The sequence below is a fragment of the Anser brachyrhynchus genome (genome assembly GCF_964034855.1).
Source record: "Anser brachyrhynchus genome assembly, chromosome: 2".
Classification (NCBI taxonomy): Eukaryota; Metazoa; Chordata; class Aves; order Anseriformes; family Anatidae; genus Anser; species Anser brachyrhynchus.
Window position 1 is genome coordinate 72,799,025 of NC_137695.1, and position 22,307 is coordinate 72,821,331.

At 44.1% G+C, this 22,307-nt stretch overlaps 1 protein-coding gene across 3 annotated transcripts in view; it reads right to left on the reverse strand.

Annotated features, from left to right (window-relative positions):
* The window catches only part of MYO10 (myosin X), a 552,927-nt gene that overhangs the window by 142,359 nt on the left and 388,261 nt on the right, over positions 1 to 22,307 (reverse strand). Inside the window, exon 1 of one of the 3 annotated variants that reach the window (XM_080580153.1) lies at positions 21,480 to 21,514. The exons of 1 other annotated variant lie outside the window; for it this stretch is intronic. Coding sequence is in view for 1 of the 2 variants with exons in the window: in XM_080580152.1 (XP_080436278.1) it covers positions 21,009 to 21,347 (339 nt within the window). In the remaining variant the exon portion in view is untranslated. Of the gene's footprint in view, positions 1 to 21,008; positions 21,422 to 21,479; positions 21,515 to 22,307 lie in introns of those variants that run through there. One more of the 3 variants, XM_080580152.1, reaches the window with a different exon arrangement.

The following is a 22,307-nucleotide window of genomic DNA, read 5'->3' on the forward strand; positions in this document are numbered from 1 at the left end:
ATGAAACACCTGGAGGTGGTAGGGAACCAGTACTACATCCCCAGGGTATGAGCAACCCTAAAATCCCTGAAAAGTAATTAATTAAAAATTCACCCTAAAAATTAATCCTTGAAAAATCCTTAAAAATCAAGGACATAAGCAGCCTGACTTGGGGCAGCGCACCCTTCCACATCTGAAGCCCAGCTACGGTGCTTGGCTTTCACAAGCAGGCTTGGAAGATGGGATGACCTTTCTCCACAGCAACACACGAACATCCTGAGGAGCAGAGAGCAGCATGGCACCCCTCTATGCTCTCCCTCCTTACCTCTCATGCTTCAGGGGAGCACAGAAAGAACAGATCCTGCCACTGACACAGGAAGTTGTGAAGCTCATGTTAGCATCTTCCCACACTAATTTGTTTGCTGCAAACCACAATAATCACTGAGCAACTGCAAATTACCTGTCTGGAGATCATCTGATGAAAATACAACCAATTAAGCAAAAATAATGGCACATGTTATCATTAAAGTGCAGAGCACAGGCTTATTCCCATGCACCTGACAGAAGTGCTGCCAGGTGTGCCAGCACCTCAAGGAGAGGCTCCCAACCGATTTTAACACTCAACCATAAAGTAAGATGTAAGTCACATACAATTTGATCACCACTGAATTTCAAAGTAGAAGAACTCCTCACCTTTCTGAAATATAAAGAGAATATACCAAACTGTGCAGGATACAAACCTATAACTTAATAATTTATTATAATAAATATTGATTAATTTATTATTCAATTCAAAAATCCATTCAATATTTAAATAACTTAAAAATAGGATATAAATGTGCTCACCTACCAACCCTGAACCAAAAAGCAAAGTGTCAGTAAGTATGAAATAGTCACTCACGGATTACTTCTCAAACTATGATCAAACACCTTTAAAGAAAAATCAATTGTAAGAGCCATTTGGTAACACTTCCCCTCACAGAAGCAAACAGGGACCTTAGGGGACAGGATGCAGTAGCAGTAGAGAAATTCATCCTAAGCATACTCTCCCAGTCAATCGTTCAATGGTGCGACCAGGAATCCGACAATCAGGGCTAATCCCAGCCTTCCTGGAGGTTACGTGGCCCCAAAGCATGCTGCACTGGTGCTGCTTTACACCCACGTGAATAAATATTGAAGGTGCAGCTTAGCCAAAACCTGTGGAATCTATACCGAAGGTACATTTAGCAACAACACTTATATTTTAGGTAAAGCTGGAAAGCCATTAAGTTCAGATAAAAGGCAGCAGTGTTTCCTGCACGCATGCTGAAGGTTCGCATTTTATCAGCTTTATGCTCCTCTCAGAGATGAAGTGATGCTTTGCAAGGCTTTCCACTGCAGAGCCTCATCAATGCTGATGAATACCAATGGTATGCAGCAGTTGCAAGGTAAAAAGGCAGCCTGAAACATTGCATTCATTATATTCAGCCCCTCAAGGTCACAACCCCCTGGAAAGCAATCTCCTGCTTTTGCTTAGTCCACTCCTTCTCTCTGACGAGATACGTTTCCTTCCAGTAATCCTACTCTCACCAGCATGTGTTTTGATTTTTCTGCAGTTGTGCTACCACAAAATGAAGCATCTATAGGGCAAGTCATTTTTCCTTTGAGATTTTTTTTGTAGAAAGTACATGTAGTAAATATTGACTCCTTTTAAACACATCCACCATTAGGCTGCCAGAAGGGAACACCTTTACCAGAAAACCCAGAAAAGGAGCAGGTATTTACATCAATCAGCACACAGAAAATCCACAGCCCTTTTCTGGTCATCAATACTTCCATGCCATACGCTGGAACAGACCCTGTAAAGCCATACACCTTTCCATCTCGCAGCTACAGGGAAACCCCCAAAGCAGGCAACATAAAGCAGCTCTCAGGTTCCTAGGATGCACACCACCACACCTTTCCTTTTGGCTCGTAGCATCTTTTCACAGAAGCTACAGATCTGTGCTCCAGCTTTCAACAAGAAGGTGTGGTGCATTTCCTCACTCACAGGCACACCTAGAGATTTGACACATTCGCATTTTTCATCATCCTTTTTTTTCACGACAGAGATGAACATTTCCTGTATGAATGTGTTGCTGATTTATTTCATTATTTTTTTTCTCCAATGCATGTTTATACAAGCTGGTAGCAGTTAGCAGGAGAAAACATCTCCCTCAACCTAGTATTAAAAGCACCAACACGGAGCACTTGATTCTGTAATTTATTTTTTTTTTTAACACATTCATTGCACTGTATTGCAGATTGATGGAAGATTTAATCCAAAACTAAACCACAAAGACAATTAGGAGACCTTAACAAAACAGAAGTGATTTGAAGCATTAGTACCTGACAAAATGGGCATTTATCGCAGAGGTAAATGATGAGTACAAGTAAATGCATCTGGGCCGCAACTGTTCTAGATTGCTACTTCCTACCTGCAAAAGCAAAACAGCACCTGGGCTAAACAGCTCAACACCCCTCAGTGGGTAAACGACCTTCTTGGCCAAATGACTAACTATACATTTTAATTCCCCCAGAGCTGCACCTTCCATATCTAAAGGTGGGGATTCTTCATACCAAAGCTCTCCCCATTAGTCAAGGCTTGCTCAAGAGAGACGCAGAGCATCACTGCAGTAGATTTCTCCCTGCTTCTCCAGGATCAGGCCTGAAATCAGAGCGTAGTTTCCTGCATGACCTACTCAGGCCAAGACGTTACACTCAGGTTTTTTGGTCTAAACCCAGGGAGGAGATCCCGTTTCCTTCACACAATGACCTACCAGCTGCAACCAACACTTCACGTTGTCTCCCAGCCTGGAAGCACCCACAAGCATGGGCTGTGAAAAGCTGCGCTGCCCCGGATTAGGGGAAGAGAAAGACACATCAACAGCACAGCTGCTTTTAGACTGAAACGTTCAACAGCAAATCCCAGCAGACGTCAAGGCTGGTGAGAATAACACAGCAACAGCTGAGACCTGGGGGTGTGAAATGTATTTGCACGCAAAGGACGGGTATCTTGGTGGAGAGCTAAGGACATAGCAATGTGCAGGGATTGTGCTGCTCACAGGAACGTGCCCAGAAGCAGGCACTTCTTCCCACTCTGGCCACTTTGTCTTCAAGACATTGTATTATAAAGCACTACCTAGTGCCTTGGAAAACCCACATATGAACCTATGCCTCTATAAGGAAACAGACATGCAACATACATACAACATGCAACAACTTCAAGTCTGACAGAAACATGCTTTCCTCCTGTAAGGGAAGTGCTCTAGCAGGCTTCTAAAGCTGCTCTGCATTTCTTCGCCCTGCTACCCAAAAGGTATGCTGGAAGCTACAACACACCGGATGGCACGCTTTCACAAGTCACCCTTGTTGTCCTTAAAGCCCAGGGAGCCATGTTTTTTCTCCTAGCCACCTCTAAAAGTGTATCTACTCCACAGCTTGAACCTTTCATGCAGCAATTTATTTCAGCTGACAACAAATTAAGTCAGCCAGTTCTTTTGTAAGAGTCAGCCCAGACAACTCCATAAACATCTACCTCCGACAGTACAATGCAGATCCCCAGTTTGTGAAACCTGGCAGGACTCTACAGACTTGCCATGACAAGGATGTTGCTTAACATTATTTATAAACAAGGTGACTGCATAGAAAGTTCAAGTCAAATTAGCAGGGTGCCTAAATTAAAATGCAAGTGTAGTACTCAAAATGCTGTATTACTGATTCTCACCTGCCCACAGAAGTGCCTCTTCTTAAAAATCACACCACAAAGCGTACAGACTTCATAGCATCCAAATGCCTGCACAAGCTCAGACTGGGAATTTTCCATGGCTGCTTGACATAGAGCTATTAAAACATATTTAACCTTACATACTTACAATCAGATTTTTATGGCACTAAAGAATGCAAGTCTAAAACAAATATAGATTTTTGCCTTTGTGTAAACACAGCCAGCATCTCTTACTACTTTTCATACTAGTTGTAAAGTCACTCTTCATATTACTAAACTATGAATCAATAAAACGGCTCTTTGTCTGGTGCTTTTTTTTTTTTAAATTGTAGGTAAAGTTGGGTAAAATGAAATTACCTAAACACTGTCGAAAAACATTTCCTTAAATGTTGAAACATGCAATTGCACAAGAAGCATTATATGGGCAAATCGCTGCAGAACAGAAGAGGATTCAAGAAATCCTCCTTCATCAGAAAGAGCATGTGCTTGATTTCAGCAGATAAGAGTGTGATGTATGCACATCAACATATGCTTCCTGAACCCAGATGTCGTTTTAGAAAAATGCTCCAACTTGGTCACCTAGAAGGGGACTTATCCTCGTTGAATTATTCTCAGAAGTGTCATTTAAAAAAAAATACTTTTAAACATGTTACTAATTAGTCAGACTGCTTTAGCCAAAATAGTATTTCTACTCTTCAAAAACCAGCCTGTTGTTATTAATCTCAGAGCAGCAGAACATCCGAGAAGCCTCTTGATCATTATTACCAGAAAATCCAACCCCACATGACAGTTCTGCTCAATCTGGTGCCCCTGCAGTGCTGCTTAATGCTCCAACAGTAGGAATCATGAAAAGCTACTTCCACTTTACTGCAAATAAACGCTGCAGTAGCAGCATGTTCCTCCACTGCCAGCTCTGTATTACTTTCTTTCAGTGGCTGGTCAAAAAGATTTGGCTTCAAATACAACCAGTTTTCCTTTCAAAGAAGTCATAAATAACTCGAAATGGAAGAATAACTTCTGCTTACAGCACATACTGCCCTTATGCAGTACATAGAATACTTTATTCTACGGACAGGAACAAAGATTTCCTTAATGGTAAGGAAATAAATTCTGAGACCTTGGAGTTCTACTCACGTTTCATGCCTGCAGACTCCAGTCCATGTGCCTGCTCCTTCACCAAGGAAGCCAACAGGAACTTGTCCACCTCCTGAGCTTGGGTGGTAGGTCAAGTTTTATTTGCAAACCAGATATATTTGTAAAACAAGGAGCTGATATTCAAAACTGCATCCACCAGAAACTGCAAAACCCTCCATATCAGAAATTCCTAAGAACTGCTGTTACTTCAGTGAGGAACAGTGCTGGTCACGTGTGACTATTTCCTCCTGCACCAGTGCGAGAGCCAGCACCTCACACGCTGCACCTCACTACCTGAGGAGCTTAAAAACAAACAGGTTGGAAATGGAAAATCCTGTATCTGTCTTTTGCAACTAGAGAACCACGTCGAAAATAGATTCAATTACTCCTTGAAGATTTTAGGTCTCTGAGAGAACCAGTGGTGAAGTTTAAGTCATCCAAATCCCATGACAGAGTTCACATGACATCACCTTCCCTCTTGCTCAAGGGCTGGCTGCTCTTCCTACAGCTTCCCCATTGTTTCGGGTATCAACTTGTCCTTGTTTTCAAGAAGTGACTGTGTTTTCATCGTAATTCTACCTACTCAACCATTTGACAAACACAGCTAAACTTTGGCAGTGTGTTTATAACTGAATTAAGATCTTTTGAACAGAGTGCCTATAAAACCCTGTTTTGTCCACATTTTTAACTCCCTTTCATCTTTAGATAGCCACGAGCATGTTTGTTTGTTTATGCACAAATGTGACCATCAGGATTTCTATGTATATTTTCAGATATACTTATGCTTTTATGATGTTTTCTCCTACCAGGAGTTAAATCCCCACCCCCTATCCACACAAGCAAGATCTTGTTTGTAGAGGAGAACTACAGAGTATGTATGCCTGGAGCTGCAAGTCTGCAAAATACATGTTTAGTTTTAATTCCTCATGTTCACATTAAGGCCAATCCCATAAATGCACCTGATTTTCAGAGGCAACATGCAAATTTAACTAACTTGCAAGGAGGTTGGCTTTTTTTGTTTGGTTTGTTTCTTAGCCCACATACTGTGCAAGTCTGTCCCTCAGATATCATCATATACGTTTATTTTTCGCCTAAAAATAACTTATGGGCACATTGACAGAAATAAAATGTCATTACATCCAGTGGTCCTTCTGTTGCGAAAAGAAACTTCTAGCAAAATTTTCCAGCAAGCTCAGTCTCAAATATTCAAGAAAGAGCACGCACTGCTAATGAATCATTCTAAGAGCATACACATTCACACCCTCTATTCTTCAGATAGATGTGTGAATAATACAGACAATACTGCACCACAGATGTTGAACATGCCCTGTAAAACTCAATTACTACTTGTACTGTACACAATAATGAATAATGTATATCATACACTGCTTCTTCCTGCTCACTTCAAGGAGGGGGCAATGTCCTATCCTTCTTTAAACATATTTTCCACAGTGTCTCTAAGATAGGACTTGTTTTTTTCCCTCCTAACAGCAGCTCTCATGATACCATCTGGTGCCTGAAACACACTGGATGGCATGTAATTACCCCATCCACTACTGACACAAACCAATTTCTTCAATAGAGTTACAAACCACAGAAGGCATGCTCTCCTTTCCTCTTGACTTCATACAATGCTCCGCTTCCTTTCGACTAAATTAAGAGAAGCGTTACTGAAACTAAGCCTTCTGTGGGCCAGTATGGTATCAACATTTCCACTGTTTTAAAGCTGATCATCTCAAGGACAGCTTCCTAAAACGCCAGAAAATCTCACGTGGAACTTCAGAGTCGATGCTGAACAACTCCACTACAAAAGTCACACGTGGTACCTGTTCTTCCCTCATCACATGCCACATTTTCCACATTGGTAAGGAGATGGCTAGAAGGCTTCATTAAAAGAAAATGAGTTACAAAGAAAGAACTCATTTCTAGCTTTCCAGGAATGCATCTGCAATAAAAGAAGCTCTACAGTCAACGTTCAGATCAACGTAACAATACTGACATGGGTTAAAAACGGCAGTAAGTTAGACAAGTCATTTGTTAACAAAGCTGCATCTGTACAGGGAGAACAGAGAGCCAATTGTGATAGAGACTTCCTGTCTTAATTCTTTATGGTATGAACATGGGGGCAGAGACCACATCAGTTCTCCTGGCTAAGAGAGAGACAAAGCAGCATGCGGTACGCGGGGCTATCACACTCCATTATCAGCTTACAAATTTACAAAATTACAGCAGTGATGCAGAGGAGCACTTCAGCATGAGAGTAACTTTATAGCAATGAACAGTAGTAGTTACCAACTGAATTTTAGTCATTTTGACCAGCTACTGTTAAGTGGAGTTTTGGGGGTTTCCTGAGTTACCCCATGGGGATGCCCTGCATCACCTCTCCCACTGGAGGCCTGGACTGTGTAGGAAGCCAAGCAACTTGTATGCAGCTAGAAGCCAAAACACAAGGGATTTCGGAACATGCTCAATCTTAAATACATTGTGACTTTTCTCTAATTCAGATGGAACTGCGTGTCCTGTGCTCATCCTGAGATTACAAACCGTGCTGAATCAGTACCTCGTTACTTCACTGAAGCAGAGCAACACCAGGAGCTAAATTTTCAGGGATAAAATTACACATCTCAATACAAGTCCAGGCACCAAATTTTAGAAACCTAAGCCTCAACACTCTCTCTCGCTACTTGTTTTGGGTCCATTAGCTGTAGCCACAATCTCATAACTAAGCTTTAGAGCAGTGAAACCCTAAAACTCTCCTGCCCCTTTAAACCGCCCCACACACGCCTTCAGCTCGCCAACTACTTCCCCCTCATGTGCTATCGCAGCCACTTGTTTGGCAACTACCAACATCTGCTGATAAGAGGAGCGAGGCTCAGGACGGGGAGCAGCCTGCGTGCCAGTGTGACCCCCAGTTCAGAAGAGACCTTTGTAACAGCCCTCGCAGCAGGAAGCAGCGCGCTGCCCGGGAGCTCTTCTGAAACAGGCTGGGAAGAGACGGAGCAAGCGGGACACTCGAAGCCAGACTTCACAGAGGCATAGAGTGGTTCTTCAAAAAATTCTTTCGACTCAGGATATGCCTAAGTGCACTGCATCTTTGCTGTTATATTCCAAAGGAGCCTGAGAAGTGTAAGATAGCCACAAATGCACTCAGAGCTAAGAAAGAAAGAGGATAAGACTTAAAAAAGTATCAATGCTCAGTGAAAGTCAACAAAGAAGAAACATGGATCTGAAGATCAAGGTCCCAATTCTGCACAAATGAAATCAAAGTCAGATTAACTGTTATTTAGCTATTCATGCAAACCCCCAAGCTCCTCACTTAATTACACTGAAACCAACCTAGTGTGAAACTTAGCTGCTCCTTTGGAAGAACACTGTAAGCTCAAAACATAATTTGTAGGAGCAGCACTGTATGCTGGACCAAGAAACAAACCAAGAGACCAGGACCACATGAGGTGTCCTGGGAGGTCCTCTTGAGGAACTTTATCCAAACACCTGAAGACTACAACACCCACATCCCCTCCAAAGCTGCACCCAAACTCCCTGGAGGTCCCAGGGCTCCCCATCACAGCACGATGCTACTTGCACATGGGATCTTGGCATCCTCTTCCCCAGTGCTTCAGTGCAAATCCCTGGAGAGCCAACGGGCTGCAGGAAGAAAATGGTCCACAAGGCAAGAGGTTGCAAACCAGGTGTTATTTCTGCTGGGAATACATGCCATTAGAAATGAACCGATTCACAAATTCATTTATCTATTTCATACTGGAGCCAAAGAACATTTGCCATTTACACAAGTATTCTTGAAGAGCACTGGTTTTCTTTGTGCAGAAAATAGAAGAGCAGCTATTTTTAAAGCCATCTAAAAAAAGGGCATTGCCATACTGTATCTTACTTTTTACCACACAGCAAAGATGAAAAACTGGAACAACCTCTTATCCATCTGAAACCCTAAGCAAGTAACTTTTTTTTTTCCCCAACTTTTTTATAGCCACTAATGGTCACCACTTCTGAACTTATTTTTTCTCCTCAATGAACCACCTTTCCAGAAGGGAACCTCAGCTGTCAGCTATTAAGAGTCTTCTGTTATTTGTGCTTGGTACAGTTTTTGAGCTGTCAGCAAACTTCCCAGGACTTTGAAAAATAAACAAAACAAACAAAAATAAGACTTTTTTTTTTACACTGTTTCAACTGACTCCAAAGTCAGAAAGAGGGTGCATATATGCAAAGCAACAGCTTTTTTGTTTGTTTTGAAAATAACTGAAATAACTCATTGTCATATGTTTTCTCCAAGTTATGCTGATATTTCCCCAGCTGTGCCAAATCATTTACTTAAACTTAAGAAACAGAGAGAAGTACATGCAATATACAAGCGTGTTCGTTGACTAACATCACCAACAGCAATGAATAAGGGTATAAACATCATATTTAGATCTGTACGGACAATGAGTACAAGGCATGATTTCCCTCCACCCCTCTCCTCGTCATTGGTATATAAGGAAAGGAAGCAACAGCACAGACCATTGCAGCTGGATGACAATACCATCCAGGAGCTAAATAAATACACGCATTCACAAAAGAAGCAACAGTTTATACAGCCATAGCTTTGAGCTTTTTGATGTAGCCTTTTCTTTTTTTAAGCAGACAAAAGCGACATCCTAGCTCACAGATATTCTCAGACCCTTCCACGGGTGAGGATACACACAACACGCTTCCCAGGGATCTGGAGCATGGGCTGCCTCAGGTGGCAAAGCACTCACCATGCCGCCAAGATCTCTGAAAACCTCTCCCTCTAACAGTTACAACGACTTGATAAAAAGCCAAGTGTTTCCTGAATGGCAAACGGTAGCGCCACGACTGCTTTCTGAAGACAGAGAGCAACTCGCTGATTGCTAGTCACTCTGATACAGCATCTGAAACAAGGTCAAGGGAAAAGATGATCACATAACAACATTAAAGTAAGAATTTCAGCATAAGTGAAACTAAAAAGGACAATTCTTTCTACAGTAACATTGCCACTGATGCAGCATACTAACAAATGCCAAAGTCCTAACTTTTACGACATAACTTATTCCAGCTTTCTTGAGGATAACCTCAGATTTCGCCAATAAGCCTCTGTGAAACTATCCAAAAGCACTCCACTGTTCAATACCACAAAAAACTAAAAATGAACTTTAAAGGGCAACGCTAAAAAGCAAGACTTTTCAGAATGCTGGCATTTATAGCACCAGAGAGCCAACTAGAAGAACTACTCAAAACCTCCAGTGAGGAAAAATTCCAGTTGGCATAAGGATAGCACATGACATTATTCTCCAATTTTGATAGGAATTGCAAAGGCAGAAGACGTTTAATTTATTCATTACAAACCAGCAGCTCTCAAACATTCCCCTCCTGTCCGACAAGGAGTCCCTCTGAGGCGCAGTCCTGCTAAAGTACGCACTCCGTTTCAGAGCCTGCCACCAGCCTCTCTCCACCACTTCACCATCCCCCCTCAGCCACTTCAGCCCATGGTGAATCACTGCAATTGTCCCCACTTTGCTGTCTCAAACCCTCCTCGCCCCCTCATTTAAGGCATGGATTAAGGTGCACTGACTCTCCTGTCCTAATAAAAGGTGGTACACATCCCCATGCTCCTGGGCAGTTGCAGCTCATGCTGCAAGCAGAAGCTCTGCCACAGAAACAAAAATCCCAGGAGAACGGCAAAGCTTTTGTGACCCCTCTGACTGCATACAGGGACTGCACAGTTTTTCAAAATCAAGATTTGCAAACAACTTAAGTGAGCGTTTCAAAAGGTAGCACACAAGCTCAAGAATTCAAAATTCATGATGGAAGCTCGTATCTGGCAGACTCTGGTGCACTGTAAGTGCTCAGCCTGAAGCAAAAGGAAGGATCCCATGACTCAAAGCTTTCTGTTCGCACCCCAGTAAGAACTGCTATGGAACCAGCCACCGACAAAGGACCACTGCAAACCCACAAGACAATCAACAGATTTAGGTATCACTTTCCAGCAGCTACTGATGGCATCTCCACCTTAACTGCACCTTACAAAGACTTCTTCCTGACAAGGGTGTAACCATGAAGTAAAAGTTTAACACAAGTATTTAATTACACTGCAATTATGTTTATTCGTGGGCTTTGTATAAAAGACCCAGGGAGTTCACTATTGCGCCAGGACTGCAGTCGTTTAAGGTACTGAATCACCTAAGCAAAATGGTGCAACACAAACACGGAAATTAGGAGGAGAGTCTTAAAACTAACACAGAACTGAGAATCGCCCTTTTGCTGCAAGTGCCATGCAGCTTTGTGTCAAAATACCATCTGCCATCTGTAACAACTTCTCAGATTTGGTGTGAAAAGTATTGGAAATATAACTGCAAGGGTGGGAAGGGGGCTGCTGTACAAATTTTGTTTTATAGCATAGATTTGCTGCATTTAATAGTTTGTTTATTTCTGAAAATAGATTATTAAGTATCACATGGTAGAATGTGATTCTCAGAGTTTAAACAACAAAGAGCTCACTTCATCAGATATTCTTCCTGGTATACACTTTGAAAAGAAACAGGAAATGCCATCCTTCAAAGCCCTGCTGTAAAAGCCATGCTGATTTTCTTCTATGGAATATACCAGACTAAATCATTACACACAGCAAACAAACCTATTCATTGCACTTATCAACAGAAAGCTGTAATAAGGAGATAAACTGAAATCCCAAAGCCATGGTCTATATTTAATAAGGGGAAATGATCCAAAAAGAAGACGAACAAAACAAGAAGTCTGACCTACAGAATCTGTGTCTACTTCTTGTCCTGGTGTGAACCCCACCGTCTTGCCAACTTGGCTTCTTCCTGAAGCAAATAAAAATATAGCCTAACCAAGATACACAGTTCTTTTTTGAGCCACTGAAGTGGTCAAACAGAAGCGATCTCTTTATGCAGTCCTCTGCCTCTGTTAACTGGACGGATTTGTAGAACAAAGGGATTTGACTTTTCCTCGGGATAAACAACTTTGTAAGAAAAACAATCCCATACTCTCAACAAATGCATCCAACTTCATCTGAGTAAACATTTTGATGGCACACTAAACAACAGCAACTAAAACAGGACCAAATAATCCATTTCCATTAACGATGTAAACATTAATGTTTTCAAAACAAGGCATAAACTTCTCTTATCTCCTGCCGCCAAAACCAGGGCCAAAAGGAAGGCATGAGAATGCTTCCAGATAAATTCTGCATTTCTGGTTATCAAGTTCCGGAAGAAAGAGCATTTATGTGTACAATGCACAACATCAAAAACATGTATCATTTTTAGAATCCAACACTGCAAAAAACTCTACAAAAATGTTTTCTCTAGATGCTGCAGAGTTCATCACAGTAAGTTTTCTACAGCCCTTTGAAGGTGTGCAGAGTGCTAGAGGAAGAGGGCCAAGGGGCTTTGGGTATTAACTTCAGTGACAGCTTTCAAAAATACCCAGCTTTGTAATTGTAGCTGCAGTTAATGACAGCTACGGCTCATCAACCATTTGAGCCTCAGGTCTCTACCCAAGGTAACGAACACTACAGACACCAAAATTAATTTCGCCTTTGAGACTATGATGTCAGGCTTGGTCAGCAGGGTGCCATTCTGCCAGCATAACATGTCAGTTAGTTAAGAGTTTGGAAAAAAAAAATCTCAGCACTCTTAACAACTGTCCTGATGTAGAAGCAGACATGCCATGAGAAAAAGCCCTTCGGTAAACTTGTGGAGGGTGGGAATGCAGCTATCCCCCCGAGGGAAAAAGCCACAACGAAGCATTTCCCTCTGCTGAGGTGTATGGCATCTCCCGTGAGGGCAGTCTCCAACACAAAACAAAGAGAGACTTGTATGAACACTCTCTCATATCGCTGGCCTATAATAAAGGATTATGAATAGTTTCCCAAGAATATATAGGAAGAGGCAACACTAACACATCAAAGAGCACTTAGCCTTTTATTTCCTGAGTCTTCCAACACAGCGGTTTACCCTTTGCATGCCATTAGTCAGGATCACGTGAGAAAACACAGCTTAGCTCGAGGCCAGCTGTTGAGCTTCCCTCTCTCCTTTTCTCTTTCCTCCATTTGGGATAAAACAGAACCAAAACCCAAATAATTTCATAGAAAGATTTAACCTAAGAGAACTGTTCAGTAACCTAAGAGATCTCTTCAATATTGACCTTTGCTTAGCATTTACTCAAAAATCTCTAGCAAGGCTCTCCACAAGATGAGGGTCACGTACTCTCACAAAAGATAGCCTGATATCATAAAGCAGACAAAATGCCCTACTAAAGCAACTTAAGCACATGCTGCATATATACGTGCGTGTGCTATATTTGCAAAACTGTATTAACATACAAATACAGGAACCCTATTCAACTCTGAACTATGGTAAGCTACTGAATGGTACAGGATATCAAAGTCTATCCTCCAGGACATTTCCCGTCACTTGTCAGCATCCCATTAATCTCAGCAAGAGTAAAAGGTATTATGTGGACTCCCACATTTAGGGAGCTCCAACATGCTTAAAAAAACATGAACCACACTCAACTCCGACATGTTTAAAAAAAACATGAGCATAGGTTTGATAGAAACGTAAGTTGGATATTAGGAGACCTTTCTTCTCAGGAAGAGCAGTCAGGCAATGGAATGGGTTGCCCAGGGAGGTGGTGGAGTCACCGTCCCTGGGGGTGTTCAAGGAAAGGTTGGACATGGTGCTTAGGGACATGGTTTAGTGGGTGACAGTGGTGGTAGGGGGATGGTTGGACCAGATGATCTTGGAGGTCTTCTCCAACCCTTATGATTCTATGAAAATCACCCACTGGAGGCGGGACCACTGAAATGCATAAGAAATCCAACTCAAGATACATTATATCTGAATTTTCACTGCAAGTTCACAAAACCATAAGAGTGACCACCACCTTTCACTTTTGAATAGTTTCTTCCATGCAGAAGAGTAAAATACCAAGTTTTTTCCAAAGCCTTAAGAAGGCTGGAGAGCTTTCTTTTTTTTCCCCCCCAATTTCTGAGTATGGTTGCTCCTGCTTCACAAAAAATAACTACGCACAGAACCGTTCACTAGGAACAATAACAAGATCTCATACAAGAACTGTGTATTAAGCCATTCCACAGAAGAATTTACTCAAAATGGAAATGTTAACTTTGGTCAGTTAAACCAAACACACACTGATTTCTGCCATCTTTCAAATCTGAACCCAAATCAGGTCTGTTACTAGTAAGGTATTCAACATGGAAAAACATGTATTATCAAGTTCCTCCAACATCACTCACATTTGAGATTTCAATGTGGGAAAAAGAAAAATCAAAGTTTTCTGCCACATGAAAAGGCTTTTACGGGCTAGACTAAAAAACAGCCACTTGGCTGCAAAGGAAAATAACACCTCAACAGAGAGTAAGTATTTATACCCAAGAGTAAAACAAGCCTCCCCACAGACAGCTGACACAAGCAAGCAGCCTTTCCCAGCCAGCCACTGGCTTGCAGTGGCAAGATGTCCTGTCAGGCATGATTTTCCCGGGGCAATGCCCTACAGCGCAGCCGCAGGACATGCAACAGACTCATCTGCTCTATCTATCCAGGGCAAGGTGTCAAAAAGCAAGCTTAAACTGTACTTGAAACTACATGAGATTATAATCTTGCTGATGGACTTTGCAGAAATGAGTCTAGGACGGGACATACATTCTCCCCCGACACACAGCTACTTCTTACAGGTATGTTTAGAAATGCCAGTAATCTGAGTGGTGCTCTACTCATTTCTTCCATCCTTTCCTAATGACCTTTTCCAACACACGATGTTCAAATTTCCTGTGTAACAAAGCAGTAATTTCTTCTTCAGTATGGATAGAGTTTACTCCAGGAAACAGACCTACAAGATAGTTAATACCAGTTCTCATTCTGCATTCAATTTCTTGAATGATCCATCTTTAAAAGAACTGAGTGTTTGAGCTACTTAATAGACCTCTAGCCAAAAGGATAACCCAATTAACTTTCCTTAATCAGTGGCTTGCCCAAAACAAAGCTGCACTGTTGCATTATGACAGATATGACCAATGGATAATGTTCACATTTCACACATACACAGGGTATCTTAAGAAATCATAAATAATTAAAAAAAAAAAAAGAAAAAAAAAGAAAAACCCAAAATACCCAAACAGTAACTCGCCCAGAACTGCTGCCCCAACATCACCTAGCCATCCTCCTTCATGTCTTACTAGTGGTTTAAAATGTCACGTAATGTTGAACAGCAGGAAGATCAAGAGAAACGAGAATGCATAAGCCATGACCCTCTCATACGAGCCTGAAGTTATAATCAGTCTAGCCAGTTTTGAGGACACATCCCAAAACTTGTAAAGTAGCCACAATTAGTGACTTCAGGGTGGTAGTTCTTTGTTTCCCCCTCAGCAAAAGTCTTAATTCATAGCCACTTTTTGCTGCCTGCCCTTTTACCAGGGCTCCACCAAAAACGATGTTTCTAGCTCAGACCTTGGCCGGGTATTGTGATTCACTGAGGGAAATACCGGCCCTGCGGCTGCAGAGGTTTGTGAGATCAAACTGCCCAGAGGACACATTTCCCAGCAGAATGGGATGCATGGTGCTCCTGGCCTGAGACAGGCTTGCATGTACCACCTTGTGTGTGTGAAGGATGGGGCTGCTGCTCCTGCTGCAGGAGATGGCACCAGCTTCTTCCTCCTAACCCATCACAGGCACCGGAGCTGCATCCACCCAAGACGTGCACAAAAAATGCTATTGCCAGAAGTCCTTTTTTAAGTGACATCAATATCATGTCCCAAGTTCCCGTTCCTTTCTGCTACCCTGTTTCAAAAAGTGTCCCTCTCCTGCCCCCACAGAATTACAGAAACATTGTGGAGCATTTCTGACAAAAGCACAGGCCACATACCTTCAGAAATAAGTTGGGACTGGTCATGCTTTACAATGTAATTATTTTTCACTGGGCAGCAGGGTTTGCAACAGCTCCGAAAAAAAAAAAAAAGGGAAAAAAAAGAGCCAAATAAAGAGGTTCTTCACACCCTCATTTCAGCATCACCCATAGACAGGTGCAGGACAACCCCACGGCACCACACCAGCGACCTCAGGATTTAACCCACAGAGCCTGAGGGACACAAGCTCGGCTTGGACTTCTCGTTCCTACTGCCAGATAGGGGAGACAACCTGAGATGTGCCAAGTCTTCACCACACTCTTGGCCCCATCTTGCCTGCCGTGGCCACCTGAGGACCTCAGGAGACCAGAAGGCCTCACCCAGCCCTTCCTGGGAGAAGGCTGGCTGGCACAGCAGTGGACATATCAGAGAGACAGCCCCTTAGGGCCAAGGGCAGCTCTTGCAGGTATGTGGCCTGCCTGCTTCCACACAGCCAAACAGAAAACCTGAAATTGCATCTGCATCTGTACAGATTTTCCTGCAAAACACACACACACAAAATACCAAAAACTCACTGAGTGAAAATGCGTATAAGGAGAAAGATCCGATGAGAGCAAAAATAGGTTACACACAAAGTGCTAACATGAACGTACAATTACGGTAAAGAACGAAAAAAAGCGTAAACATTTCCATTAGGTATCACCAGAAGGTAAAAAAATTAGACTCCGAAGCAGCCATAATTTTCTGTAATGGTGGGGTTTTCACAGCCCTCCTATAGCTGGAGTCTGACTGAACATACCTAAAAACCACAAGCTATTTCTGTACAACATACAGCTTCTATTGCTAATTTCAATAGTTATGTGTTTTATAGCTTTAAGAGAATTCTTGTGTCATTTTACAATGTTCGTGGTGCCAGCAGGGCTGCTAGGCTCCAGCCCAGTTATGACTATGCTTCAGTTGTACAAATATATCTTATGAAAGGCACATGTGAAATATATGTAGTAGTCAGTCGAGATTACGTGCTACCAATAAGCCGAACACGATTTCCTGACTTACAGAAACAAACCCACAAAAACTTTCTTTTCTTTCTGAGCCAGCAAGGTAGTCCTGAGCCCCCTTGAATCATTTTCTGCTCAAAACAGATTGCCCTCTAATTAACATAAAAGCGACTGTTGACAAAACAATCAGCAACTTCTTTATTTTAAAAAAAAAAAAAGAGACGTAGTCACACCTCAGAAACTGCTGAAAACACAGCAATTGCAGAAGCTGAAAGAGGCACAACTCCTTGGCACAAGCATTAAGTTTCTGAAGAACTCATGAGTGCCAGAGCCATGCCATCGCTTCAGGGATGATGGCTTTGCCCCACCAGTCTAAAATACAGCTGTGCTGGTGTAAGCTACACCAATATTACAAGCCCAACATCAGCCCCATGCTTGTGCTATCAGTAAAACACCTCTAACAAAAACTGGCAGACTTCAGAGATTGTCCTAAATTCTAAGTTATGCTGTGTAATGTAGCCAGAGCTCATTTGTATCAATGCCAAAATCCATTATCATCATCATATTTTCAGTATAAAAGCAAAAACTTTTCAGCATTGAGGCTGTTCTGTTGCAGGGGACAACGAACCTCTCAATGCTTTCCATGAACAACCCTACCTTGGGAAGCGGTAACCTACCCATGCCACAGCACCAGAGCACCGAGGAGAAGCTTGCCTGGGGCTGCCTATCTAAACTGAGAGCTTCCAGGCTTGGCTGATACCACCTCTGACAGCCCCTGAAATTACAGTCAAAACCTCAGAACGAATTCTTATCCCTTATCCTTCCCGCAGAGTGAGGTTCAACACCTGCTCCTTTAGGACATGCTGGGAGCCCTCCCCCTTAAAACAGGGTAGTGGGCAAATACATTCAGCTGTGGAGTGGAGGAATGGAAGGAAAACATCCTCAACTTGAGGTTCCAGCAGCACTGCTAAAAATAAAAGCACGGTGGACACACCAACAACAACCACACACAGCCACCGCTTTGTACAGCATGGGTACCTGCAAGCTCCTCCAGAGCTGAGGGCATCTCAGAGGTCGGGTCTGGGTAAGGCAACCTCCCTAAGTCCCCCCCAAGACTCAACTGCTCCACAACCTCAGTGGAGCCATCCTTGGAGGTGTTCAAGGCCAGGCTGGATGGGGCTTTGAACAACCTGGTCTGACGGGAGGTGTCCCGGCCCATGGCAGGGGCTTGTAAATGGATGGGCTTTAAGGTCCCTCCCAACCCAAACCATTCTGTGATCCACGCTCCTCCTGCAAGGAGGACAGTGACGGCAGCTTGGTGAAACACGATGCATGAGCAGGGCAGGGTGATTTTGCCCTGCATGAGAAAAGGATGGACCTGACTTCTCCATCCACTTCCCCTTCTACCCTGGCACGCACTGCCTGGGAACTTCGGATGCCAAAAAGACAGCTCAAACTTCCCCCTTGTGCCTTTTTTCTGCAAAATTCCTTGTGTTCCTTCTCATCTGCTGATGATTTTCCTCCTTACCTCTTGCCATGCAACCCCTTTTAATGGGAATACATTTCCCACTGAAAACTGAAGCCTGATTCAGCCATCTTTGGAGACAGCACCCTAGCCACTGGTCAAACACAGTAACTGTTTTTTCAGTCTGCTTCGAGCAACACGTCCAAATGGCTCTATCGCACACACCCCAAAGATCCATAATAAGAATAAAAATATTAAAAATGTGGATTTCTACAGTTTTTAATACTTTATGTCTGAAGATATGACTATGTAAATACACAAAAGAGGTTAAGACTCCAACATTGGTCTTTCAAACACCAGAAGTTAGTACAGATCAATCAGCAGCCTGAGATGTTTTTAAATAGTCTCCAAAACCAATTCTCCTCTGTATTTAAAGTGTAACTTCATAATTACTTTAATATCTTCCAGCAAAATTATTTTTATATCTTCCATCAATGAAAGCATTTTGGGAGGTACATTCCAGGGCTGACTCTTCTAGCCTAATTCTTTACTAAAAGCATTCTTTAAGTTTATTTTGTTTTCAACTGACAGAGTTAAAAATCTGGGATAGTGATGTAAATCAAGGCTCCCCTGCAGACAGATATAACAACTTGTCATCCTGTAAGAATAAAAGACAGATAAGAAATAGTAGAGGGAGGAAACTGGACAGCAAGATTCAAAAGTCAAAAAGCTGCGAAGTCGTGTATGACTGGTGTCAGCTGAGCAGCACGAGCTTGGAGGTGCCCCACAACTCAGTTAATGCAGCAAGTACCAACAAGAACACTTTCTCTGCAATGCACCCGTACATACACTCTAACCAGGTCTTACACAATTGTCTACTTTCGTTCCAGTGAGAACCATAATATAGCACGAGCAGGTTACAATCAGCATCTAGCTATGAAAAAACATGGAGGAAAAAAGAGACGTGCACATATTTTCCTGAAACGCCTTTTAGTTGTTTTTCTGCAAAAGCCAGACTTGAAGACACCCCTGCCTCTAACGTACTGAACAGGGGCACCTTGGTAACACTGAGCAACATCCCCCATAAAGTGTCGAGTTAATTCTCTTTAAGAGAGCATACGCCCTTCTCACTTAGCAGCTTTTCTCCCAAAATGTAACGTTATCAGCAGACGTATGTCACTGTCAAGCAAGAGCAGGGCAGATCAGGCCTGATACCTGTCCCTTTCATCCAGTTTCCTCTTCCTTGCATGCACCAGAACACATTTTAACGAGGACAATAACTCTCAGATAGGTCAGTAAATATTTTCATAAAGAGCAGCTGCAGGATGTCTGCCTCACACAAATTAAATTAGCCAGCTCACGTCTCGACCCAGCACCTTCAACACAAGTTTTTCTGTGGTAGCTGGGTTAGGCCCATTGCATTTCTGCTATTGTGTATGTTATGTTCTCCATGAGCAATTTCCATATGCTCCAGTGCGAGGAGAGGAAAATGTTTATACTTATGGGTGGGGCTCTGGATGCAGATTAAAGTCAAGGTGCTATATTTACTGATCTTTTAAAGTAATATCAACATGTTGAAAGGGAGCAAGAGTTCTTAAGAAAGATCAAAGTTTGCATGCAGCAACCACACATTACCATAAATATATGCTGAAATACTAACACAGACGGGCAAAATTTACTTGCTTTTTGCCTGAGGCAAGTAATTTTGGCTAATAGGGGAGTCAAAACCATTAACTCTCTTCTTCATCTTTATGTAGGGCATGCTACCATACTTTGTGTCAGAGTGAATGACTCCTTGGATTAATTTTGCAAGGCTCGGCTAATACTACCACATTGCTCATGGCTTGCAAGCTATTGAAAGACGATGGCTACATCCTCTACAGAGAAAAAAATCCATTATTGCTTAACTCAGGCTTCTTGAAAGTTAATCCTGCATTTCTTCCTTCTTATTGCACTTGACAGAACTTTTGTTGTCTGACAAATGAAAAGCTAACAGGCGGCAAGGTGTACGAGCTCCTTTTATTTGACTAATTACTATTCCGGTAAACACAGCTCTTTTATTTATTTTTATTTTTCTTGTGGGACCATAAACAGCACAGAGAGCACGAGGCAGCTGTTTCACAACGGCAGGGGACAGTTTTGCAGCTTAATCACCATCCCGGCAAACAGATGCCTGGCCTGCACTTAACATTTGGACACTACAACTACTTCAGCAAGGGGTGTGATTAAAATAGTCACACAGGAATAATCACTGGAGGTCACAATCGAGTTGCAAGCTACAAGCATGCAGAGGTAGCCGCACTAGTGGCGAACACCTTTTATTCGCAAGGCTGTGCTGGCGCTAGGCAGGCTGTAACGACTCGTTAAAACATTGATGTGCAAAACTCAGCTGGTTTAGCGCAGAAGAGGACCCAAGTTTCCACTTTCGTCGTTTGCCACGAGCAAGCTGCAAAGCGTCTTTGGTGTGCTCTCCTCGCCGGGCACAACGAAGCCGCGCGGACCCACGAGGCAAGCTCCAAGCTCCAGCTCCCTCCAAGTCCTCCTTCCCCGGCGTTTTCCGCCGGCACAGCTCTCCTGTCCCCGGCACCCCTTCCCGAGGAGCAGACGGCCCGAAAGGACGGCCCGCCGTGCCCAGGCACAGAGTCCCCTGCCCACCCCGCGGCACAGCCGGGACCCCACGGCCACCGCCCCGGGTATCCCCCCCGGGGCCGTCAGCGGGTCCCACAAAGCGACCCCGCAGCAGGAGAGGAGGAGGAGAGGAGGAAGAGCCCGGCGCCCCGCGCTCACCTCCGCCAAGAAGTTGTCCATGGCGGCCCCTCGGCCCGCCCGCGGGTGCGCAGCGCCGGGCCCCAGCCGCGCACCATGTGCCCCGGCCCGGCTCGGCTCGGCCCGGCCCGGCCCGGCACCACCGAGCCGCCTCTGCCTCAGCCCCGGCCTCCGCGCCGCTCCATCGCGCCCCGGCCCGGCGGCAGCCCGCAGCCTTTGTCCGCCCGCCCCCTCGGCAGCGGGGGAGGAGGAGGAGGAGGAGGAGGAAGCAGGCTCCCGCCGCACTCTCCTGCCCCGCTCCCGGCCCGGCTGGAGCAGAGGCGGAGCCGGGACCGGCCGCGCCCCCGTCCGCGTCCCCATCCCCACCGCGAGGTGCTGGCTCCCGAGGCGCGTGCCCCCCGCCGCCCCCCTAAAACAGGGGGCCGTGCAGAAAGCCGTCGTCGTCGAGCAGAAGTGGCTGGCAGCGCTCGGTCGCCGTTGAGGAGCGTGTACCTGCGGGCTTCCCTCGGGGCAGGGCGCTCCTGGCGGAGCTTGTGGCCGGGGGGTGCACGGGGCTCGGCTCTGCGAGCTTTGCGCTCGCCTGCCTTCCTGCGGGGCAGATGCACGATGCTCGCGCGGTGGAAGCGTTTATTTGTGTTTACAGGAAGAGCTGTGCGGAACAATAAGTTCCAGCCGTGAAGAAAGTCAAGGCAGAGCTGCCTTTTGTTCTCGGGCAGGTCCTAGCACTGCTTTGGGAGCTGGAGCGTGTGAGTAGCGATACAGGAGACCTGGACATCAGAAGTAATCACGAGCCTGCGACTCATCTTTTTAAAATGTCACAGCCGCCAACAAGCACTGCTAAAAAGTCGAGTTTAAAGGAACAGAGAGTACACCAGGGAAAAGATTCATCTTTGTTTCCACCCCAGCCATGGGACACCCCGCAGCCCCCTAGGCTGGGTCACACTTATTGCCAGTCACCCTCTTTTCTCTCCCCCTAAGTATACAGTGCGTGCCTTCCTACAGCTGCTCCAGACCTCGAGGTTTGCATAGGATTGCACATGAATTCACCATCTACACACTACCAACTCTGTGAAGTTAGCCTAAGTAGTTGTTCCGCTGTAGATAATATAGTGTAAATCCCTATGTGGAAGCTCTGCAACTCTCTTCCAAACTACCGCACTCCCAACGTTACTCCAGGGGAATAGTTTTTTTCCGTGATTGCTACACCAGAAAGCTTCCCCACTCAGACAAGTCCTAATTTGGGGAGGGCTGAGTCAGATCAGGAGTATTTATTTTGTTAAGTTACTTTGACTTCTCATTGAGTACTTTGTTTGACACCAC